Consider the following 21,726-nt stretch of genomic DNA (forward strand, 5'->3'; position numbering starts at 1 on the left):
GTTTACTGCAGCATTATTTACAATATGTAAGACACAGAAGCAATCCAACTGAATGAAAGGATAAAGAAAATGTGATAAATATATCTGTAACTGTATATTATGCAGCCATAAAAAGAATAATATCTTGCCAACTGCAACAAATAGATGGACCTTAGGGAATTATGGTTAATGAACTATTAATCGGAGAAGGAAATGGCAACCCACTCCAGTGTTCTTGCCTGGAGAATCCCAGGGATGGAGGAGCCTGGTGGGCTACCGTCTGTGCGGTCGCACAGAGTCGGACACGACTGAAGCAACTTAGCAGCAGCAGCACTATTAATAAGGCAGACAGAGAAAGACAAATACTGTATGACTTCATTTATGCGCAGAAATCTAAACCAATGAAGAAAAAACCATGCTCATAGATACAGAGAATTGGTGGTTGCCAAAGGTGTCTGGGTAAGGAGTGAATGAAGGTGTGAAGAGGGTCAAAAGGTATAAGTTTCAGTTTAAAAAAAAATAAGGGGAGGTGACACACAGCATGATGATTACAGCTGACACTATTGCATATTTGAAAGCTGCTGAGAGTACCTCTTGAAAGTTCTCATCAGAAGAAAAAAATTTCTAACTATGGTGTCAGATGTTAGCTAGACACTGGTGGTCACTCTGCAATATGTACAAATATGGAATCATTGTATTGTACATTGGTAACTAATATATCAACTGAATCTTAAGAAATATTACCTTGCCCTAATTTTCATCTTCATAAAAAGTCAAAGTGTCATATATTCTTTTCTTTAAGGCAAAAATGTTGCTTGGAAAAATCAGACAAGTTAACATATCTAGTTGGTTTCAGTCATGAGTGAATTCAAGTAAGTCAAACAAGGATTTGCAGCTTGTATCATTTAACTTATTTTAAATAAGTTATTTTTCTCTTTTATTTGTTAAATTATGGAAGTATGGTAACACATTTACAGGAGACTTGGAAAATACAGAACAAAGTTACATATAGTTCCACTACAATTATTTTTTTTAATAGATAAAGTTTAGTTGGAGTTTCATTATCCAACTCTCAAAAATTAATAGAATGATAGACAGAAAAGCAGGAGGATACAGTGGATACAGCAGAGGACCTAAAAGGCACAATGAACCAATTTAACACAATTAAGATTTATACAATCTTTACATAACAGCAGGATACAAATTCAAGTTCCCACAGACTATAAGCAAGGTGACACTGTAAACATAAAATAAAGTGCAACATTTAAAAAATATGTTTGATAGTAATTTCTCATTTAAATGCTTTCTTCTCTGCAATTACCCTTTGTTTTTTCAGTCTTAACATTGGTGAGGCTTTCAATGGCTAAGCCAAAGATCTCTCTTGCTAAAAGTCACATTACGCTTGAAAATATGTGGGTTATTTTCAAATATCTTTTTATATTGATTAAGAACATAATTCCACAGTGATAAGAGAATAGACTCTGTATGATTTCAAAAGCTTTAGACAATAAAATTTTTATACCATGAAAAGATCTCTCTTAAATGATATAAACCACTACATGAGAATCCCATCCTTTACAAATGCTTTTTGAGTATTTAGAAAATAACACAGGGATGCTGCAAAATGGGTTCTTATCTAGCCTAGTCTAGAAATTCCTCAAAGACCTTTTCAATTCATCCAATAAGAATTTACAGAGCAAACAGTGTATGTCAGACACTCTGGAGTCTAACAATATGGAAGAAAGCAAAGTGTCCTTCTGGAGCACAGAATCCAACAGAGGAAACACACTAGATCACACACACAAAAGTGCAACTCCATTGTGGTAAGATAATGTGATAAATGCTCCTGAAAAAAATAAAAAGAGGTATGTAAAAAAGTCCAAGTCTATGCTACTCTAGTATAAAATAGCTAAAATAACACTTTAAAAACTCTTCACTTTGGCGAGGAAATAATGTGACAGAGTCATACCCCCCAAATTATCAAATGTACCAAAGCATACTTTGAGCTGAAAGCTGAGAATACTGACAATAATAGCTGGCAATACTCTGGGTATTTGGGGAATTCTAATCTGAAGCAGCTCATAGATATAATGATATCCATTCTCTCTGACTCTTCAAAAGAGAAACTTCTAAACAAATCTTAGTTGTGAAAAATTGGAAATCACTTAAGACAAAAATCTTTCCTGGTAATTCTCCAAAAAGGTACTAAAATAATTTGAGTCATTTTTATTACAAGTATGAACTTAAATCCCTCCATGATTATGTTATTGATACTTTTGCCAATATTCATCTAATGCATTTCTTTCCAGACACCACTCCATTCTCCTAAGCTAACAAAGAGCTACTAGTTTCTCACATGTTCAGATACTTCAAGGTTTTTATTTTTCTCAGTGTTAAGATGTTTTATGAATTCTCCCAACCTGTTATAAGCAAAAGAATAAACCTCTGAATATCACCTTTTGAAAGTGAGAATCCCATCATACTTTCTTTAGATTTAATTTCTTCCCGTAACTTACTGCTTCCTCTTGGGCAAAGAGCTAAGTCCCCTATTTTTTAGGCAAGAGTACTGGAGTGGGTTGCCATTTCCTTCTCCAGGGGATCTTCCTGACCCAGGAATCAAACCTGCGTCTACTGCAGCTCCTGCATTGGCAGGCGGACTCTTTACCACTGAGCCACCTGGGAAGCCCCAATCATAAATCGAAACCAACCCACTGTTTTGAACTCTGCACCCCGCCCCCCATTAGACAGGAAATGAGAGACCACAGAACCTGTGACCTGGGTGTCAGGGCAGTGGAGAGCAGCCTCGCCCTTCTGTCGCCCTCGGCCAGTAGAATAGCACACCTCCACCAGACCCTCCGCTCATCCCCACTGGCAGCTCTCCCCCCGGAAGCAGGGAGGACTGTGGTCTTCACTCTAACCCCCATTCTGTATTTCCTCCAGGAAGGCATGTCCTCACCTCACATCCCTGTTGAGGGTACCGGCCTGGGGTGGGCGCCCTCTGCTGCTCGTCCTGCTCTAACGTTCACTGCATGGACTTGCTCTCAGCTGGGACCCGCAGCCAGACTCCGAGCTACATGAGGACACATCTTGATGGTGGCTCATTCAGCAGAGGTCAGGTGCCTGCTGTGAGCCAGTGATGTGTTAGGTGTTGCAGAGGCGATTAAACCAGATAGGGCGATTAAACCCTGCCACCAGTGTGCGACAACAGATGGTACAACCTCAGAGGCGGCCTCCCCGCCTCAAATGTCACACTGCTGCAGCACTTTCTCGCAGGAATCATCCCCTCCACGTGCATTCACCCTCCAGTCTGCAGGGGTGGAAAGACGCCAGGACCCAGAGAGAGCAGCTGCCCAGGCATGTGGCTCCCCTTTAGTCCCAGAAGCTCCTCCAGGAGCCCAGGGTTAAATGGCCACCGATTGACTAGGCTGCTTCTAACTGGGTTCTTATCTCAACTAAAAGTCCTGATGACTACACTGTCTCATTGTTGACAGAATCACCGGCATTTTAAATTTGGATAAAAATGAGGGTACTGTGAGCTCTGGTGTGAGCTAAGAGCATCCCCTCTGTGTGAGCAGGGACCTTGAGTTTGCCCCCTCTACCCCAGTTCCACTGCTGCCTCAAAAGCCTGGGAGCTGCCCCACCCACTCCATCCCCTCACTGCACAGATTGTGGCCCCGCTGGAAGAACAAATGAAAGATTCCTATTTTTGAGGCAGGAGGTAGATGCCCCCTGCCCCGACTCCAGAATAAGCAACTGGAGTTCATCTGTGGACAAACTCCAAAATATCAGTAGCATGACAATCAAGAGAGGATGTTGGGCCTTGCCCAGATAAGAAACCACATATTTTTCATTCTTGAAGTCCAGGAAACCTTCCCAACTAGAAAGCTCCTTGGAGGTCAGAAGGGCAATGGTGCGAAGTCTACCCATAGGCCTTGAGATGCACACCCAGGCACCCATGGGAGGATCCTGAGATACACCAAGTACCGGCTCAGAACCAGGCAAATCAGGATGACTGGCCAAAGGAAACCCAGAAGAAATGCCCCACAAAAGTGAATCAAACCACCAGAAGGGAGCAGCTCTGAGTCCACCTGTGCATCTATCCACACATACTGTACTCTTTTTCCTTTTAATAAATACTCTCTTTGTAGGAATTGTTTTCTGCAAAGCCAAGGGGCTAGGACCTTATCACTGACCAGTGGTCAAGCGGTCAGGAGTCGGCTCTCACTGCCACGACTAAACCTCAGTCCCTGGCGCGGAACTGAAGCCTTGCCTTTAGCCACTACAGGCTGAGACAACACAAGATTATTTCCACCTGGGTACCAGGCCCAGCTTTCTACCATCTCTACAACTGTAAGCCTGAGAGAGAGTCATTAACCTCTCCGGATTTCAGGCTTTATCTGTAACATGAGGAACTGAGGGAGATGATCTCTGAGCATCCCCGCCCAGGCCCTGGGCCATAGGCATGTTGGTATTTTGTTTTTTAGGCATGCAGGGCTGAAAAGCACTGGTGGGGAACTGCTTTTCTGTGCCCAGGTGTAAAGGGTTGCCTTGCCTGGAGAGGGACTACAGAAGATGAAGATGCCTCACCCCGCTGGGCTTTCACCAGACCTCCACAAACCAGGAGACAGTGAGGGGACGCCCCAGCCGCTGGAGAGCAGGCGCTGGAGGTGGGAATGGGGTGGAATGGGAGGCAGGAGGCCCAGGCAGCACAGCACTTCTCTGGGCTTGAGTCTCTTTGTGGATAAGACGAAGTCTTAGTTTTCCCCTAGGCGGTGCAGCTCTGGGGGAGTTGGGGACCCTTTCCTCAGAGATGCCACCCACACCTTTCTCTCCTGCTCAGAGGGCAGCAACCAGCAGTTCCATCCCAATTTTTCATTTTTAAGTCTATGTTCCGCATATTTCATTTTTAAAAAGCTTGTTAAAAGGTAAGATTTTTAAACCTCTGATCCTTGTTAAGAGGCAAACTTTTTACTTCCTTGCAAAAACAAAACAGCTTTTATCGACTCCCCAGTAATGTAGCCTGAACTCCTGGGTTCCCCAGGCCCTTTCTGCAGCCCCACCCGCACCTGCCGCCACTCCAGACATCGCCCTTCCCATTCCAGCCACCCGGCGCGACATGCGGTTCCAGAACATCCTGAGTGCCACCTACCTTCACGTCACTGCGGGTGCTGCTGCTTCTGAGGACAGTAGGCTTCCACTTGGCCCGGAGCTTCTCTCCTTCCTCCAAGGCGCAGAAGCACCTCCCCAGAAGCCGGCTCAGGCCTCGGTCTGCGGAGCTCCCGCCTGTGCGTGCTCCTTGTGCCTTACACACGCATCTCATTGCTCGTTGTCAGCAGCGTGGGGAGGGGGAGGCCTTTGAATTCAGACCACCTGGGCCCAACCTGGCTGCTCCACGAGGTGTGCCCAGGGCCTGTGAGGCAGAAACGTGTGCCTTCACAGAGTTGTGGGACGGATGAGCGGAGGCTTGTTGGACAAGGGGCTCACTCACTACCAGAGAGCCAGGCTCTAACCTCAGGGCGGGGAGCCTGGGGTTGGGGGTCGAGGGTAAGGGAATATGTGTCTGGGAATGATGGAAGCAAGACCCGCCCCCACCCCCCAATCAGGATCTCGACTTTCTGATGTTTTTGGAAGTATGAGGCGTTCACAGTCACCTGTAGGGCTTTTCATTTCTATCTTAACAAGCCTCAGGCTGATGTATTTACTTTAAAATTGTGTTGCAAAGGGACTCCTTTTGGTGAATGCACCCAGGCTTTTCTGCATCCCTACCTAGCTACCTGTCTGCGGAGGAAGGGAAGTAAGGGACTAAGTCCCAGCTAGCCCTTTTCCAAAGGAAAAAAAAACACGTCCCCACCCTCGCGGCCGCTCCTGCGACGTCCCAGCCCCGCCCAAGGGCCCTGCGAGGTTGGCCCGGAGACCCCGCGGCCTCCGACGGGGCGCGGCTTTCCCAGGTTCGCTGCGCCACCTGGTGGCCGCGGCGCGCGCTGCCGGCCGGGCTCCGGCTTCACGTGGCTTTGGAGACAACAGAAGTTGCTGGACGAAAGTCAGTTTTGGGTTCTACGGCTCCTAATCGGTGTGTGGTAACAGAACTGAGACGTGGGAGCAGACAGACCTACAGGAGTCAGCTCCTATCCTAAAGCTTCCACTGTGTGAACTGGAAGTTACTTATTTGGTAAATGGAGATATCAGTACCACCTACTGGGAGGCCAGGGAGGATTGAAGAAAAAATTGCCCTGCTTGACACCTGCTGTCAACTCAGTACTTCTCTTTAAGTTGATTCCTTTTTGTCAATAAAGTTGATAAAGGAAGCTACTTTAGCCTCATCCTACAAAGCAGATCTATTTTTTCAACACATGTTAAAATAAATATATAGGTAATAAAATTGGAAAACAAAAATGTCTTCCATGTACATTTGGCAACACCAGTCCATGGGATCAAGCCCAGAACCTGTGCCTGCCCAGGGCCCCCCTTCTCTCTCTCTTCTGCCTCCTCCATGTCTACTGTCACCCCTCATCTGTCCTCTCCAGAAGACCCCCAGCTGGTAGGGTTTTCACCTCAAGTGACACCATTTGCCTACTAGAGATCTGATTTTGGAAAAATATATTTCACTATCTCTGAGGTTACATGCCCTTTTTATTTCTGGTCATTCCAGGAAAAGAAAAACAAAAACTTTGCAGAGACCAAGTTTGGCTTTGTTTATTAAAATCAGACTGAGCTCCGAGCCCCTCAATTTAGGCAATAGGAACCTGTTTCTTATTTTTATTCAGCTCCTCAACTAAAGACAGGTGGAATTTGCTCTCACATTTATGTTCTCCACCACCCCAAAGCACACAGGTTGTTCAGTTGCTGATCTCAAATTAAACAATGTTAGAACTGCGAATAGTTCGTGTACCTGACAGCTAACGTGATTTCCGGAGATCTAAATGCCGGAAGGGAGCCCTAGAGACGATGTGAACTCTTGCCATCGTGTCTCTGTGCTCAGTAGAGCTGTCTGAACCACACAGGGACATTTCTGGCCAAACTGATTTACAAACACAAAATAATGTTGCAGATCATCAAAGAACAGGTCTACTAAAGCAAACATTACTAATAATTCTCATCTAGGGCCAGTGTTAGGGATTTCTTAGCAGGGAGCTTTTAAATGCCACTGGAGAAGGCCAGCACCTTCCCCTCCCCCAGGCTAGGCAGTCCTGGCTCTTTTAAGTTCCATTTGTCCTTTACATGAAAAATAACCCTGTTGTTTTTGTTGACTGAAAAGTAATTCAAATACATTTTTAAAAATTATGCTGATATAAAACTGCATAAGAAATGAGAAGTCCCCTCACCCGAGCCACTCTAATGCAGGCCAGGCATTCCTTGAAGATGCTTCCCCCACACACCCAACCTCAGGTGACCATTACTTGTTCCAGTCTCACACCGGGCCAGAGTGGCCAGAGCTGGACTCTAAGCGGCTTCCCTCTCACCAGGATTCGAGGCCACGGCATGGAGGGCAAGGAAGCCACTTGGAAATTCAGGCAGGGCCTCTCTTTACATACTCCTTGGTCCCTAAAAAAAGAGAACTGATGACATATTTCAATAGATTTGGTTGTCAAGGTAAATTCAACTAATGGGTTTTTGTCCCAGACTTGGCTTCCGGGAGAGGCTGGGGAAACCCAAATCCCTGTCATCATCTTGGTCACGGTCCAGAGACCTATTTCTCCCCAAGGTTTAGAGTTTAAGTGCCTGCTTCAAATTCTGTCAACCTTAGCAACCATTTCACCATGATTCATGGATGGAAAATAATGAAGTCCATGAAAATTCTTGTTTTCTGATCCTGGATTCCCTACGTTCTGGCCCCTCCAGCTTTTTGAAGCCCAGGCTTCCCACTCATCGCCACCAGGACAATACTTGATACATTGCGACTTCAGATGCCTGTGGACCAGGCACGTGGCAGAAACCAGCAGGCCAGGTGGCAACCTGGTGGTGTCGGCTCAAGGGGGCTTGCTTCCTTGTGGGGCTGAGGACGTAGTGTTGCCAGATAATGGGCAAGGGAAACCAGACATCCGGACTTCTGTGAAATTTTCTGGTTTGGAAATGTTGGCAATTAATTCACATTTAAGAATGTACAGGGTGGCTCAAAGGTGTCTGCAAGAAGTCATTTTGCTACCTCTTGTTCCCTGGGTAGACCATCCTGCAGAGGGCTTGGGACAGGGCTGGCTCAGCTCCCCGTTTCAGTATTCACCCCACACGCTGGGGCCTGTTCCCATCCAGGAGTGCCAGGAAACATGGCGCAACCTTAACTCTGATAACACGAAGTCCCCGGGCGCACACCCACCAGTGGACGGCGTGTGCTCTCGTTGTTTGCGCTGGCGAAGACGGCTGGCCAGAGGGCACTGTGCTTGTGTAACTCCCCGACGAGGCAGCTTTTCCTACACTGGTCAGTCCTGAACTGCTCTTTAACGGACAAGAACTCTGTCCCCAGCCCTGCAGCTGCCTCTGTCAACGGGCCCCATCCCTGTGAACATCTCTCCATCCCTCTCCAGCTCCCAGGGTACTGCAAGCCGGGAAGCAGTTTCAACTACCATTCCGCTGGCCTGTGGCTTTGGTGTTATTTCCCCATTCTTGTAGTTATTGGCTCATATGCAAGGAGCTTATAAAGGAACACACTGGTTAGCAAGACCAGAAACTGTTCTTCCAAGATCCACTGCAAATGGTATCACTGATAAAAGACCCCTTCTCCAACGTGTGCACTTTGCTAGGTGGTGAAAATGTCTCAGTAGACAACGGATTTTCTATTGCCTTATTTCCCTTGGACTGCGAGGAAATCCAACCAGTCCATCTTAAAGGAGATTGGTCCTGTGTGTTCATTGGAAGGACTCATGCTGAAGCTGAAACTCCAATACTTTGGCCACCTGATGCGAAGAGCTGACTCATTTGAAAAAACCCTGATGCTGGGAAAGACTGAAGGCAGAAGAAGGGAACAACAGAGGATGAGATGGTTGGATGGCATCACCGACTTGATGGACATGGGTTTGGGTGGACTCCAGGAGTTGGTGATGGACAGGGAGGCCTGGTGTGCTGTGGTTCATGGGGTCGCAGAGTCGGACACAACTGAGCGACTGAACTGAACTGAACTGATTGCATTATTACTTCAGGTTATAGACCAGCCTGTCTCAATGATCACCTAGGATATGGTTCAGGGCCTGCTGCTAACTGGAGCTGGGCAGGGGCAGGTACAGTGAAGGAGACAAATGTCAAGTGTGTAGTGATTCTCATCCCCTGGAAAGCTTTTCAGAACTCAGGGGCCCAGGAATCCATACTCTGAGAGGTGGTTCTAATTTGACCCCCTTGCTGGGTGGTCAGATAATTAAACAGGAGGCCTTTACCCTCAGGCCCAGGCAGAGCCATTTTACTTCAGCCTCACAAATGGGGAAGGTCTTTTTCAGTTTTTAGGAAATGATCTAAAGCTGACTGTTCTAAAGCAAGCAAATTTAGTAAGGGACTAAGCATAAATAGGAACACAAGAAAGATACAGTCATCATCACAGCCTTACTGCCAGCTACCAACAGGGCCTTCAGATGACGGCTGCCTCCTGAGTCTCCTCTGTGCGCTCATTTCAGGGCTGGCTGCCCCTCCATCCTCCACTACTAGAGAGGCTTCCTCAAATGCAGATGAGCTTGTCCTCAAGGAAATCCCCCAGCGACTCCTGTTTTTAAGACAAAGCCCCAACCCCCTAGGCCGGCACTCAGGACCCAGCCCCCGTGTGCTCCACTCCTCACCATTCTTCTAGCCTCCAACGCTCTGCCCCTCCTTTGCCTGCACGGTTCTTCAAGTCACGTCCTCTCTCAGAGATCTTCCTGCTCCTGCCCAGCACCCTGGCCGAGTGTCTCCATCGAATCTCCAGCCAACGGTGGCCCTGTGTGGGGGACGCGCATGGGCCTCACTAGTCACTGCTTCCTCCTCGGTTCCTGCGGCACAGCCTTCACGCTTCGGCCTCTCTCAGCCATGTTACTCCACAACAGCCTGAAGAATGCAAGCCAGGGTGCTGCGTGAAACCTCTCTGAACTGTCCCCCAAAGAAGGGGGCTGGCCCTTTTCTTCTGGCTAGAAGGAGGAGGGGATGGCAGGGGTTCTGGCTGCCATCTGGGCCCATGTGATGACCGTGGAAATGAAAACCACGCTAAGCAGCACTACAGGACTGGAGCTGCAGTCTCTGACGTTACCAAAGGTCGGTCCTGCCTCAGCCTGACCATCTCCAACTCTGAACGTGGGTGAGAGCAATGGTCCTGGTGGTCCAGTGGTTAAGAATCAGCCTTCCAATGCAGGGGACATGGATTTGACCCCTGGTTGGGGAATTAAAATCCCACAAGGCAGCTAAGCCTCTGTGCCTCAACAGGAGACGCTTCCATGCTGCAACTGGAGAGAAGCACCCCGCTCACCCCCCTGCAACTAGAGAAAGACCATTCACCCCAACAAAGAACGACAACAAAAAAAACACCAACAAAACCAACCATGGAAGAGAAGTTAGACTTTGCTTAAGCCACTGTATTTTGAGAGTTGTTCTGATAACCGAGCCTATTCGAACCAGCATTCTCCGTTCTCCCCATTTCTGCCTCATGCCTCTGGCATAAACTCACACCCTGAGTGACCCAGGGGTTCAAAGATGATTCGACTGTCATCCTCACTGAGGGCTCATCTTAAATGCCCAGAGGACTGACCGCTGACACCATCCCCTCTAAAAGGTCATGGTGAGTGGTCTCATGGTAGCGACTCTCTTTCACATCTGTGTTTCTGGCCCCTGAAATAGAATACGCCATGTAAAAAAACCCATAGCTGAAGGAAGAAGAGAATATCTAAAATAAGTGTTTTCCATCTCAGGAAGGCCCGATGAGCCTGTCTGGGCCAAGTCTGCGCCCATCTTTCAGGTGAACGCTGAGAATCCCCCTCTCCCCAAAGCTCAGTGTGCTCTCTGTGCTTATAGACCCTGTCCTGGGAAGATGGTCCAGGGCTGCTGCCATCCTCAGATGACTTCACAAGAGTTCAGAATCGCTGCTCTGGAAAAACTACTGTTAAAAAATTTGTCTTTAAAGCTCAAAAATTACTTACTTGCTTCCCATTAAGATAGCTCCTGAACATTTTTAAAAAACAGGAATATCTTTTAAAAATAACAACTTGCTCAACTTTACCTGAGCTGGAGCCTTGTTTTGTCCTTTACTTGAAATATAAACCTGGCCCTGGAGATGGATCTATCCTAAAAACTGGTGGTCACGGATAACTCTAGTTTCCAGGTGGGTTTTAGCAGGCCTGTTCTACTCGCTGCTCCTCGGCAACATTCATGCCAGTGCCAGGTCAATAACTGACGAATCGCTTTCATCTTATTTAAGAAGCAGAGACATAATATGCATTTAATTTCATTCAATAAATCAATGCCACATAACTTACCATCTCGTAGAAAATTTAGGAGAAAGCAAAGGTCAGACATGGAATTACATGAATGCATTGTGATGCACTGGAGATTAATGACTGCGCCATGGCAATCAGGAGTTGTAATTTAAATGTACCACAAGGAGAAAAGCAAAAGTACTGTAATTTATTGCTGTATCTATGCTTCCCAGTACAGCTGTAATATTGTAAGTAGCTACAAAGTGCCACCTTCTGGTTTAAAACTGTGTAACATCTCCTTTATTTCTTTTTAAATGCCATTTTTTAGTGGATGTATAAAGCAACAGCAGCAGTTATAAAATGTTGTCTGAGTACTTTTGAGAGCTCAAAACAAAGATCTGTGTATAGGCTGAATAAAAAGATGTTCAATTAATAGTGCACATTGTGTTAACTTTAATTAACATCTTCTGTTGGAATTTTCGTGTAAACCTTAATAGAGATGTGACTCACAGAGACCAAAAGTAAAATATCTTTTCGTTTCACGGCTTAGTGAGGTGGTCTGCATTCTTGCAAATGATTTACAAAATACAAGAAATGTTGCGAGTGGGTATTAGGCATAAAACATTACATTTCCTTACAGAAGGAGCAGCAGGAAGACAGGGAGCCTAGAGAACACCCCGTCACCACCTTTCCCAAAGAGCTACACCCCCAAGAATGGCAGTGGAAACCTGGCAGCAAGCCACCCTTACAATTCTTTTTGGTTGTTTTAAAATACAAGCACTTCCTGACGTTTCCCTCCCCGGCCCGTGAGCCGCACTCCCACTTGGCAGAATACAAGCCCGCATCCTCTTGCTGAGTTTTCCCTTAGAATTATTTACAGGATGCCTACAGAAACGGTACAAACTAGTAAGAAATTAAAGAGAGTTTGCATTTCCAGACACGCTCCTGTGGTGAAACGAGCACACCACGCCAATTCTGAAGACCGGTCCAAAGCTAAGGTGACTCAGAGGCAGATGCATCTGTAACCGTAACCGCTGAGACGGGCTTCTCGCTGGCTGTGGCGGAGTCGCTGACTCTGTCCTCCACCGTGGCCGGGGCCTTGGGAGGGGGGGTTGTCACGTCCACAGTGAGTGCGGAGGCGGTGTCTGCCCGTGCAGTGGTCGGGACGGGGTCGGAGGGTGGGCTGCCGGCGGGTGGGACGGAGGACAGCAGGTCTGCAGAGCCTGCTGCGGGAGAGACCTCTGGAACCAGAGGGAATGACGGGAGGAACTCGGACGGCATGGGGAGAGGTGCGAGGCCTGGTAAATTTCGGGGAGGCAGGGAAGGAAGAGGTGGCAAACCTAGGACGAAAAGGCAGAGATCACACATCCTCCCGCACAGAAGGGCAACAGCCACAGCCACACAATCATCTGCATTTGCCTTTCACTGAGGAAATGGAAGCTGAGGAGCGACAACACAAATCACCTCCTCTCATTATCCTTGGCTGGAGGCGCGGACAGAGTTAAATATTCACCACAGGACCAGCTGGCCAGAGGAAAGGTTCCCTCGTGTGACTCAGCCCAGCTCAGGGAAGAAATGATTCTCCTGGCCAGGATGGACAGGAACCCATCTGCCTGCAAGGCAACACACAGGGTGCTGAGCAGAACTCTGCTCTTCAAGCCAACTGTAGGTTGACTCTCAGCTGCACTCTGGACAGACAAGAGGAACAGGAGACACCGGGGCCAGGCCTGAAGCCTGAAGTACTCAGCCTTTTTTCAAGCCCTCTGATTGATAACTATTTATAGTATACTTGGCAGATTTATTTTAAGAAGTTTAAAATGCAGAATGAAGGGAGAGTATTACATCTTCAAGAAACAAAAGGAAGGCAGGTTGTAAAACAGGTTTTGGGCAACCTGTGGCCCAGTCTGTCAACCTGGGGAAAGGGCAAAGTCAAAAGTCTAAGAATACAGGGCTACCCCCGAAAAAAGACAAAGGGAATGCTAAGACAGTAAACATTAGCCTGAATTTACTGACTTCATTTGTTTTTTAACCCATTGTGCCAAAAAGCAAAAAACAGGTTAATGAGGACAAGTAATGAATAAATACAGATGATAAGTGTTACAACAGGGGCTGTTATGATCTAAACAGAAACATGGCAATGTACACCATGGTGTAATAAGATCATTCACCGACATCACTGATGGGCCCAATTCTTGAGAACAGCAATGAAAAGTCAACCCTGATGTGTGGCCATCTCAAAGCTCAAACTACTCTGGGTAATCATTAACCAGAAAAGCAGACTTGTGGGGACACTCTGCCGCTTCATTTTCATCAGTGCATAAAATCTGACTGTAAATACTTTGAATATCTGTGAACTTAACTATCTGTAGCTAAAACCTTGCAGTTTTTATTATAAAAACATTAATAATGAATATTTCTATAAAGCAATTATTCTTCAATTTAAAAAATGAAGAATATTTATCCAGTAGCAAGCGCAGCAAGCCCAGCCAGCCTGAGCCACGCAAAACACAGGTACCACCCGTCCCTGGATGGCAGCTGCCCAAAATACAGGGAGAATCACAGGGAGTTCATTCACTGCCACTGGGCGAACTGCACACCTCCCATCCCACTCAGCTCAGCGAGGCCACACCACTGCTCTTTATTTCTACAACTGGCCTTTACAAAGCCTGAGCCATCAGGGGCAGGAGGGAGAGGGAGGGAGGGACAGGCAGCCAGGCAGAGGAGCATCACAAAGACATTTTCTCCTCTTCTTTTTCAACCCTTTTAAATAAAAAAGATTAATTTATATCTGAAGCAGCTGAAGTTTGTTAAAGAATCTGCCCTTGCAAGAAAAAGACTGAAATAGAGGACTGCCTTTCCTGGATAAAACTTTTTATTAGACAGAGTCCTATGGCAAGATGGGCAACATACCCGGGTTCACGAGTTCCGGTAAGCTGACGCCTGGCACGACAGGCGGGGTGGGTAGGTTGAGATTGGGGAGGACAGGCAGGCTCGGGAGACCGGCTGGTAAAGGCATCAGACCTGAAGAGAAGGCAGAGAACAAAAGATAAAGTGCCAACGATAAACCTTTGCATATTGAAACAAATACCACCCACTTCGAAGTGAAAATACCAGAAGCCCACTTACCCTGCGGCAGTTTTGTACCATAACTACAGTAACAACAGGAACAGAAACCTCTCCCCAGCGAAGCATCTTTCTGTACCCAAGTGATTAGATGGCTAAGCGAGTAAGGCTTAAAACAACCTCTGAACCCAAGGGCAAGAATGATGCCGGCCTAAGTGTCTTAGAGAAGAAGCTGATTTATCTCAGCAAATATGGGACTGATTTTCTTTGATGGTTGAGGTTTACACTCTCTCAGCCTTTTTTTTTTTCCTTTTCCCTTTTTAATTTCGGACTCACAGTTGCTAATAAAGAATCCCCATGTATGTTTTTCACTCAAATTTCTCAAATATTAACATTTTATCACACTTGCTTTATCATTCTGTGTATGCTCACATTTGGTTAATGGCTTAGTATATCTGTGTAACAACATCTTTAGCCATACAATTAAAGGCTCTCACAAGCCAACTATACTTGATCACTGAAATAATATCTGATCCCTACGTGATAGATAAAAAGACTTGGTCTTCACTGGGAACAATAAGCGAAATAAAAATCTCACCTAACATTAGAGTTACTGAGGACCCAAGCAAGGAGTGCTCGTCTCTAGGATACAATGCTGTATTCATTAAGCACTGACCAGAATGCCCTAAGTAAGGAAGTGCTGACGAATGGAACATCTACACACTCCTTATTCTGGCCTCAGGCTGCTTGGGGGCAGAGAGGACGGTGGGCTAGGTTTAAGGAGCCCAGGGCTCAGCAGCTGACTAGCTGGTGACTGCAGCTCATTGCCAGTTGCTCTCACTTATCATGAACTTACAGTAGAGATAAAATGAGAACGTACAGTAGAGATAAAGTAGAGAGAAACAAGTAAAAAGTCACCACATAGGGATAAATTTTTTTCATTGTTTCTAAGATGTAAAATACCAATAAAGCTATTATTATGTTACATGTATGTCTCCTGCGGCTTACCTGGTAATGTAGTAGTTGGGTTCATTGGCGGCATAGATGTGAGGGACTGGTTTACTTGTGGTGGCAATAATGGTACTGTTGGTACACCTAAAATAAAAGCACAGCCTTTGAAACATTTCAGTTGATAAAGAACGAGCAGACCATCGTGGACAGTCTTCAGTCCCTTCCCTCCTGCCACGGTCAGGTCTTCCCTCAGTGAGACTTCAATCAGTCAGCTGGTTTCCAGCTGTGTCACTCCACAGCTCATCCACCTGCTCTGCCCTCTGCCCTTCACAAGGGCTGTTAGTACAGCATGGGCCAAGGGGGCGGGGGGCTCTTTACAGAGCCCACCCCAGCTAAGTAACACCAGGTATGAGTTTCACCCCTGAGAAGGGCTGGATTGGAAAACGTTCGGAATTTTGGAAATGAGACACAAAAATTCCTGTCAATCTTTACTGGGCTCCTGACCTAAAGGGTCATGTAACCCTATGTGCCCCGTGAAACAGTGAATGCTGGTCTGTGAAAGAGAATGATGTAGATGGCCTGAAAGAGACAAGAGCATGTGGACCTCCAGAGATGGGAAGAATGACCTTCCTGAATCTCCATTTCCTTCTGACCTTGGTTCTGTGACATGCCTTTGAAGTCTAGTACATTTCCATTTTTACTGACGTTAGCTTGAAGAGTTTATGTTCTTTTACATTCAAGTAACTCTTAGGATACCACCTAATAAAGGCTATCTATTAATGCTTACCAGCTACTCAAGTGGGAAGTTTCACTGATATCCAAACAACAGTAATACTGCACATGGATTTTGATTTTGTCTTACAGAGATCTGCTTAAAGCCAGAATGAACTGTGCCTAAAAGTATGAAGCAACTATTTTCAGACAGTTTTATAAATTTATTTAGTCACATATTTACTTTTCCGCAGAAACTGGAGGCATGAAAAATCAGAAGGGAGTTCTTTGTTTTATTTGATTCTCAAAGGTGTTGGATGGTTGGTTGGTATGTTTAGTCTTTCAAGTTTGGGGGCAGGGTGGGCACCTGCTATATGTCAAGACATTGTTCTAGGCACCGAGGAACTTACAGAATAAAGAAAATAAAAAAACCACTACCCCCAGGAAATTTACATTCTGATGAGGTGCAGAAAAAGAAAGGGAGACAGGAAGTGTGAGGAGGTCATATCAATTAATGCCATTTCAAAATGATATATTCACTTTCTGAAAATCCAAATTTTTCAAATCCACAGTGAAGTTTTTTTTAAAAACACATACTTTTATGTTTCTACAGTTACTGTTTGGGCTACTTTCCAGCAATATAATCAAAGCAAAGATTGAAAAATAAATACCTAACAAAAAGTGGTTTCTCATGTCATAATGCTAAATTTACTTACTTAAAGTGAAAATGCTGATTTCTTTCAATTTCCTTTAGGAATTTCTGATTTATTGATACCTCTTTTACTATTCAATAACCCATTTCTCTATAGTGTAATAAGACCAGGAATCTCAGTGCATGTGCTTATAAGACAACACAAGAAACGGCAACTTGAAGACACATCAGCCATCTCCTGAAGCCAGAAGCGCTCTCATATGCACTGGAACTCTCACTGTAAAGCCAGGTGAGAGCCATCAGACACAGACTGGGTTGCCGCCTTGGGAAGTCTATTCAAGAATAAACTAAAGGACCATTTCTTATATCTGATGGGATATAAGTAAACTCAATCTCACAAAAAGGACTCAAACATTACTTGATGAAATAAACTTTAAAATCTCTTCCAAATATATCTATGACCTGATACTGATGACATTAATATTTAATTTCATTTAGTAAATATTCTAAAACTAGACTGTGGTGATAACTGCACAACTCCATAAATTTACTAAAAATCATTGAATTCTATACTTTCAGTAAGTAAATTTTATAGTACACAAATTATACCTTGATAAAGCTGGGAAAAACTCAGCAAAGAGTAGGGGGTAGGGATGAATGTCATCATACTGATAACTGGTGAAGGTGGGTGGTGGGGGTCTGTTGTACTTCTCTTTACACAAATGAATATCTGTATTTATTAACATTCATCTATTTTTGAGTATGTTTCAAATTTTTAATTTTTTATAAAAAAATAAAAATTTCAAACTTATCTTGGAAAACAAAGACTGAAAAGATTTGGGATTTCAACCTAAGGGACAAACTCTAGGGACCATACTGTTGACCTTAACTGCATCTTGATGGGTTGTTTTAAGTCCATTCTAGAACAAAGCGGAATATGAGCAGATCTGGAGTACAAATATTAAAAAAAAAGAGCTCAAGAATAAACAGATACTAATAAAATAAAATGAAACCATGGCAGTATTTTACCCACTTATTCAACACTGATTGAGTATACAATATACTCTTGGTATGATGAAGATATTTAAAAGGAAAGGGAAAAATAAACTGTGTCAACAAACCAAGTTAAGAACTGTATCATGTGACCAAGCAATTCTAATTTCTGGGTATATAATCAAGAAAAATGAAAACATATGTCTATGCAAAAACTTGTACACAAATGTTCGTAGCCGCATTATTCAACAATAGCCAAAAAGCAGAAACCACCCAAATGCCCATCAACAAAATGTGGCATACCCATGCAATGGAACATTATTTAAACATAAAAAGATAAAGTATTAACATATGCTATAACATCAATGAACTTGGAAAACAGAACACTATTCAAGGTAAAAGAAGCCACATAGAAAGGTCATAGACGACCACACAAATTTTATGAACTATTTAGACTAGAAGGAGAAAGTAGATTAGTAAGTGCCTAGGCCTTGGGGGACTGGGGGAAACGAGTGACGGCGTACAGGATTTCCTTTGGGGCAGTGAAAAGTTCTAAACTGAGGTGATGGTTGCAAAACTCTGCAAATATACTCAAAACCCCACTAAATTGTACAGTTTGAAATGGGTAAACTATACGCTATGTGAATTACATCTCAATGAAGTTGTTGGAAAAAACCTAAAACACGCAAAAATGGAGTATAGTAGGTAGAACAAGGAGTACAGAAAATGAAGAGACAGGAACATGTCCCCTGAGCAAGACTGAGCCCCTAGGAAAGGAACGGTAAACTGCTCACTTTTGTTTCCCCAGGGTACACTAGTTAGGGGATATGCAAACGTCTGCTGAGTAAATAGAGCAATTAAACAGAATTTAAAGGTAGAACACGGAGAAGTCCAAGGTCTAAAACTGGCTGAGAAGAGGTTTAAACGCATGTGATAATTCAGTACCCACCAGCTTTCACAGGCAGGGCCTGTCAATGCAGAGCACGGCTACAGTTTTCAAAGTACACTGGAATTAATTTTTAAAATTCTACAGCTTGAGACAGAAAAGAATATCATATAAAACAAAACAGACTGAAAACAGAAATCTTATTTTCTGCATACCTGTACTGAGAACATTACTGACAGCTGGTGGAGTTGAACTAATAGAAAGTCCAGACAGACTCTGTTCAATTTCTGTAGTTCCTGGTGGTGACAAAGACGGGGGATTAACTGAGGACAGCTGGACCTTCCAAAAAATAGAAAGAAAAAAGGAAATTACTCAAGTTTACTTAAAATATACATATTGGCTCTCACTGGTCCTACTGATACTTTTTTGATCATGTACAAACTGTCAAAAGTTTTCACCTGGCACTCTGGCTTTCAGATACTCCTTCGTAATTTTGAAAGGCGCCAAGGATGTCACTCTGTAGACATCTCCCCATCCTGTCACTTCTGGTCTCTTAACACATGGCATCTAGCCTGTCACACACACTGTTTTAGCCACTTCGACACCAGGAGATTCTTTCTTCTCCTTCCTAGCCAAAATGATTACACTCAACCCTTAAAACACCACTTTTTTCCTCTTCTCTGATTTCTCAGCCAGATTTTTAATTTTCATTGTTCATGGAAGTCAGCTGAAGTCTTAATACCATGAATGAGCCCTTAGAAATTTCGTATGATATCTAACGTCACAAGTCCCCCTTATCTTTTTTCTCATCAATGAATGAATGTGGGAACTAGATCTCTACCTTCGGGGAGCAAGGGGTAGGGGTATGAATGAATCTGTATGGACTCTACAAACAGGTGGATGGGTGATTTTCAGATTTCACCCCTGCATCCTCCACCTTCCTCCAGCTCCAGTGTCCTCCAGCACTTTTCAACATGACCTGTATTACGGTCCTTCTCCCCAGCTGCCATTTCACCATCTGGATTCCTGACTGCCGTGGAGCCTTACGGGGCAGAGCGCACTGACTGGGGCGGCATGTATGATGGTAGGAGTCTGAATGTGTAACGACACTGGCTGTGGCCGTGAGCCAAGGGCTGGGGTGAGGAGAGGTTACACATTCCCACAGCAACTCTTCATTTCCTCTAGAATTAGGGATGGCCCAACCATAAACCATAAAATGACAGCAGCCCTTTCTTCACAACCACAGCATCTTCTTTCTGATTGTTTGGTTTTTATTTAGTCATGCAGGCAAGAGTTAACGGTCCTGTAAGGCCTGCACAGGAAACATTTTAAAAGCCCCTAAGCCTGTACAAATACCTCTCGTACTCCTTAAATAGCCTCACGTTGATCATGTAATTGCTCCCACACCCCTAGCTCTCCTTGCTTTCTCAATCAGGTCTCTTGAAATCGTAAGCACCACCTGTCATCACCTCATCCCGCACTGGTCACCCTCTCTCACCAGTAGGTCGGCATCTGCATCCCTGCTCCAGCCCAGGACATGTTTTTTTCACTCCTCCCCTCACCCGACTTCTCTGTAGTTCCTCACACAGCTGCCTGTGCCCGCTTTCCTGATGCTCTGCTTTCTCCCTTTGGGCGTCTCCTGACCATCCTTTGCTAAATCTGTCTCTGCCTTTCCATTTAAATATTAGGAACGGTCAGGATTCCAGCCTTGTTCCTCTAACCCGCCCAAGCCCAACCCATTGTTTTTTTTTTTTTTTAAATCAATGTCCATTGGGTAAATTACCCTCTCTATGTTGATGATTCCCAAATCTGTATCTCTAGCCCTGCCCTCTTTCCTGAAATCTAGAATCAGAGGATACCCATCTAGGTATCCTACAAGAACTTCAAATCCTACACGTCAGTATTTAACTCATCTGCCCAGTTTCAGTAAGTGCTATCACCACACACATCAAGTCATCTCGGTGGAAAGTTATGACATAATCAGACAGTAAAGTTACCTTACCTCTGTAAACCCATCTTTAAGAGGAGTAATTGGTGTACCGGTCATCTGTCCTGGAAGAGAAATTTTCTTTCCTTCTTCAAATGGGCGTGTAGGTATTCGATGCAAATAACCATATCCAATGCCACATCCTAGGCTGCGAAAATAATTTTTTCTTAAAGTTATTGTTATCAATCACAGCTTATGTTTCTTTGAGGTTTTGAAACAGAAAAACACATCTCCATTCTTTTAAATGCTGTCTCTTATCAGAGGTCTCGTCTGACTACCCTTTATGAAAAGCACGCTTCCCTCTACCACAGACACTAACTTTCAGTTCAGTTCAGTCATGTCTGACTCTTTGCGACCCCATGAATTGCAACATGCCAGGCTTCCCTGTCTATCACCAACTCCCGGAGTTCACTCAAACTCACATCCATCGAGTCAGTGATGCCATCCAGCCATCTCATCCTGTCGTCTCCTTCTCCTCCTGCCCCCAATCCCTCCCAGCATCAGAGTCTTTTCCAATGAGTCAACTCTTTCCATGAGGTGGCCAAAGAACTGGAGTTTCAGCTTTAGCATCATTTCTTCCAAAGAACATCCAGGACTGATCTCCTTCAGAATGGACTGGTTGGACCTCCTTGCAGTCCAAGGGACTTTCAAGAGTCTTCTCCAGCACCACAGTTCAGAAGCATCAATTTTTCTGCGCTCAGCTTTCTTCATAGTCCAACTCTCACATCCATACATGACCACAGGAAAAACCACAGCCTTGACTAGACGGACCTTTGTTGGCAAAGTAATGTCTCTGCTTTTGAATATGCTGTCTAGGTTGGTCATAACTTTCCTTCCAAGGAGTAAGCGTCTTTTAATTTCATGCCTGCAGTCACCATCTGCAGTGATTTTGGAGCCCCCCAAAATTAAGTCTGACACTGTTTCCACTGTTTCCCCATCTATTTCCCATGGAGTGATGGGACTGGATGCCATGATCTTAGTTTTCTGAATGTTGAGCTTTAAGCCAACTTTTTCACTCTCCTCTTTCTTTGGTGTATATGGGCCTGTCTAAAGCAACAGCTGATCAACGGCACAAGACCATGTCAATAGGAGAAATGTCTTCCACAGAAAAAGAGAAACTGCTAGTCTAGAAAATAAGGGTGCCAAG

The 21,726-nt window shown here is 44.8% G+C and overlaps 1 protein-coding gene across 2 annotated transcripts in view; it reads right to left on the reverse strand.

Moving 5' to 3' along the window:
- Positions 1-11,322: 11,322 nt before the first annotated feature.
- GORASP2 (golgi reassembly stacking protein 2) overlaps positions 11,323-21,726 on the reverse strand; it is a 32,281-nt gene continuing 21,877 nt past the window's right edge. For both annotated transcript variants that reach the window (XM_055572266.1, XM_055572265.1), the window contains exons 6-10: positions 20,595-20,727; positions 18,808-18,931; positions 15,408-15,494; positions 14,247-14,357; positions 11,323-12,676 (exon numbers count right to left, since the gene is read on the reverse strand). In XM_055572266.1, the coding sequence (XP_055428241.1) occupies positions 12,330-12,676; positions 14,247-14,357; positions 15,408-15,494; positions 18,808-18,931; positions 20,595-20,727 (802 nt within the window). In that variant the 3' untranslated portion in view covers positions 11,323-12,329. The remainder of the gene's footprint in view (positions 12,677-14,246; positions 14,358-15,407; positions 15,495-18,807; positions 18,932-20,594; positions 20,728-21,726) is intronic.

The sequence above is a fragment of the Bubalus kerabau genome, chromosome 3 (assembly GCF_029407905.1).
Source record: "Bubalus kerabau isolate K-KA32 ecotype Philippines breed swamp buffalo chromosome 3, PCC_UOA_SB_1v2, whole genome shotgun sequence".
Lineage (NCBI taxonomy): Eukaryota > Metazoa > Chordata > Mammalia > Artiodactyla > Bovidae > Bubalus > Bubalus kerabau.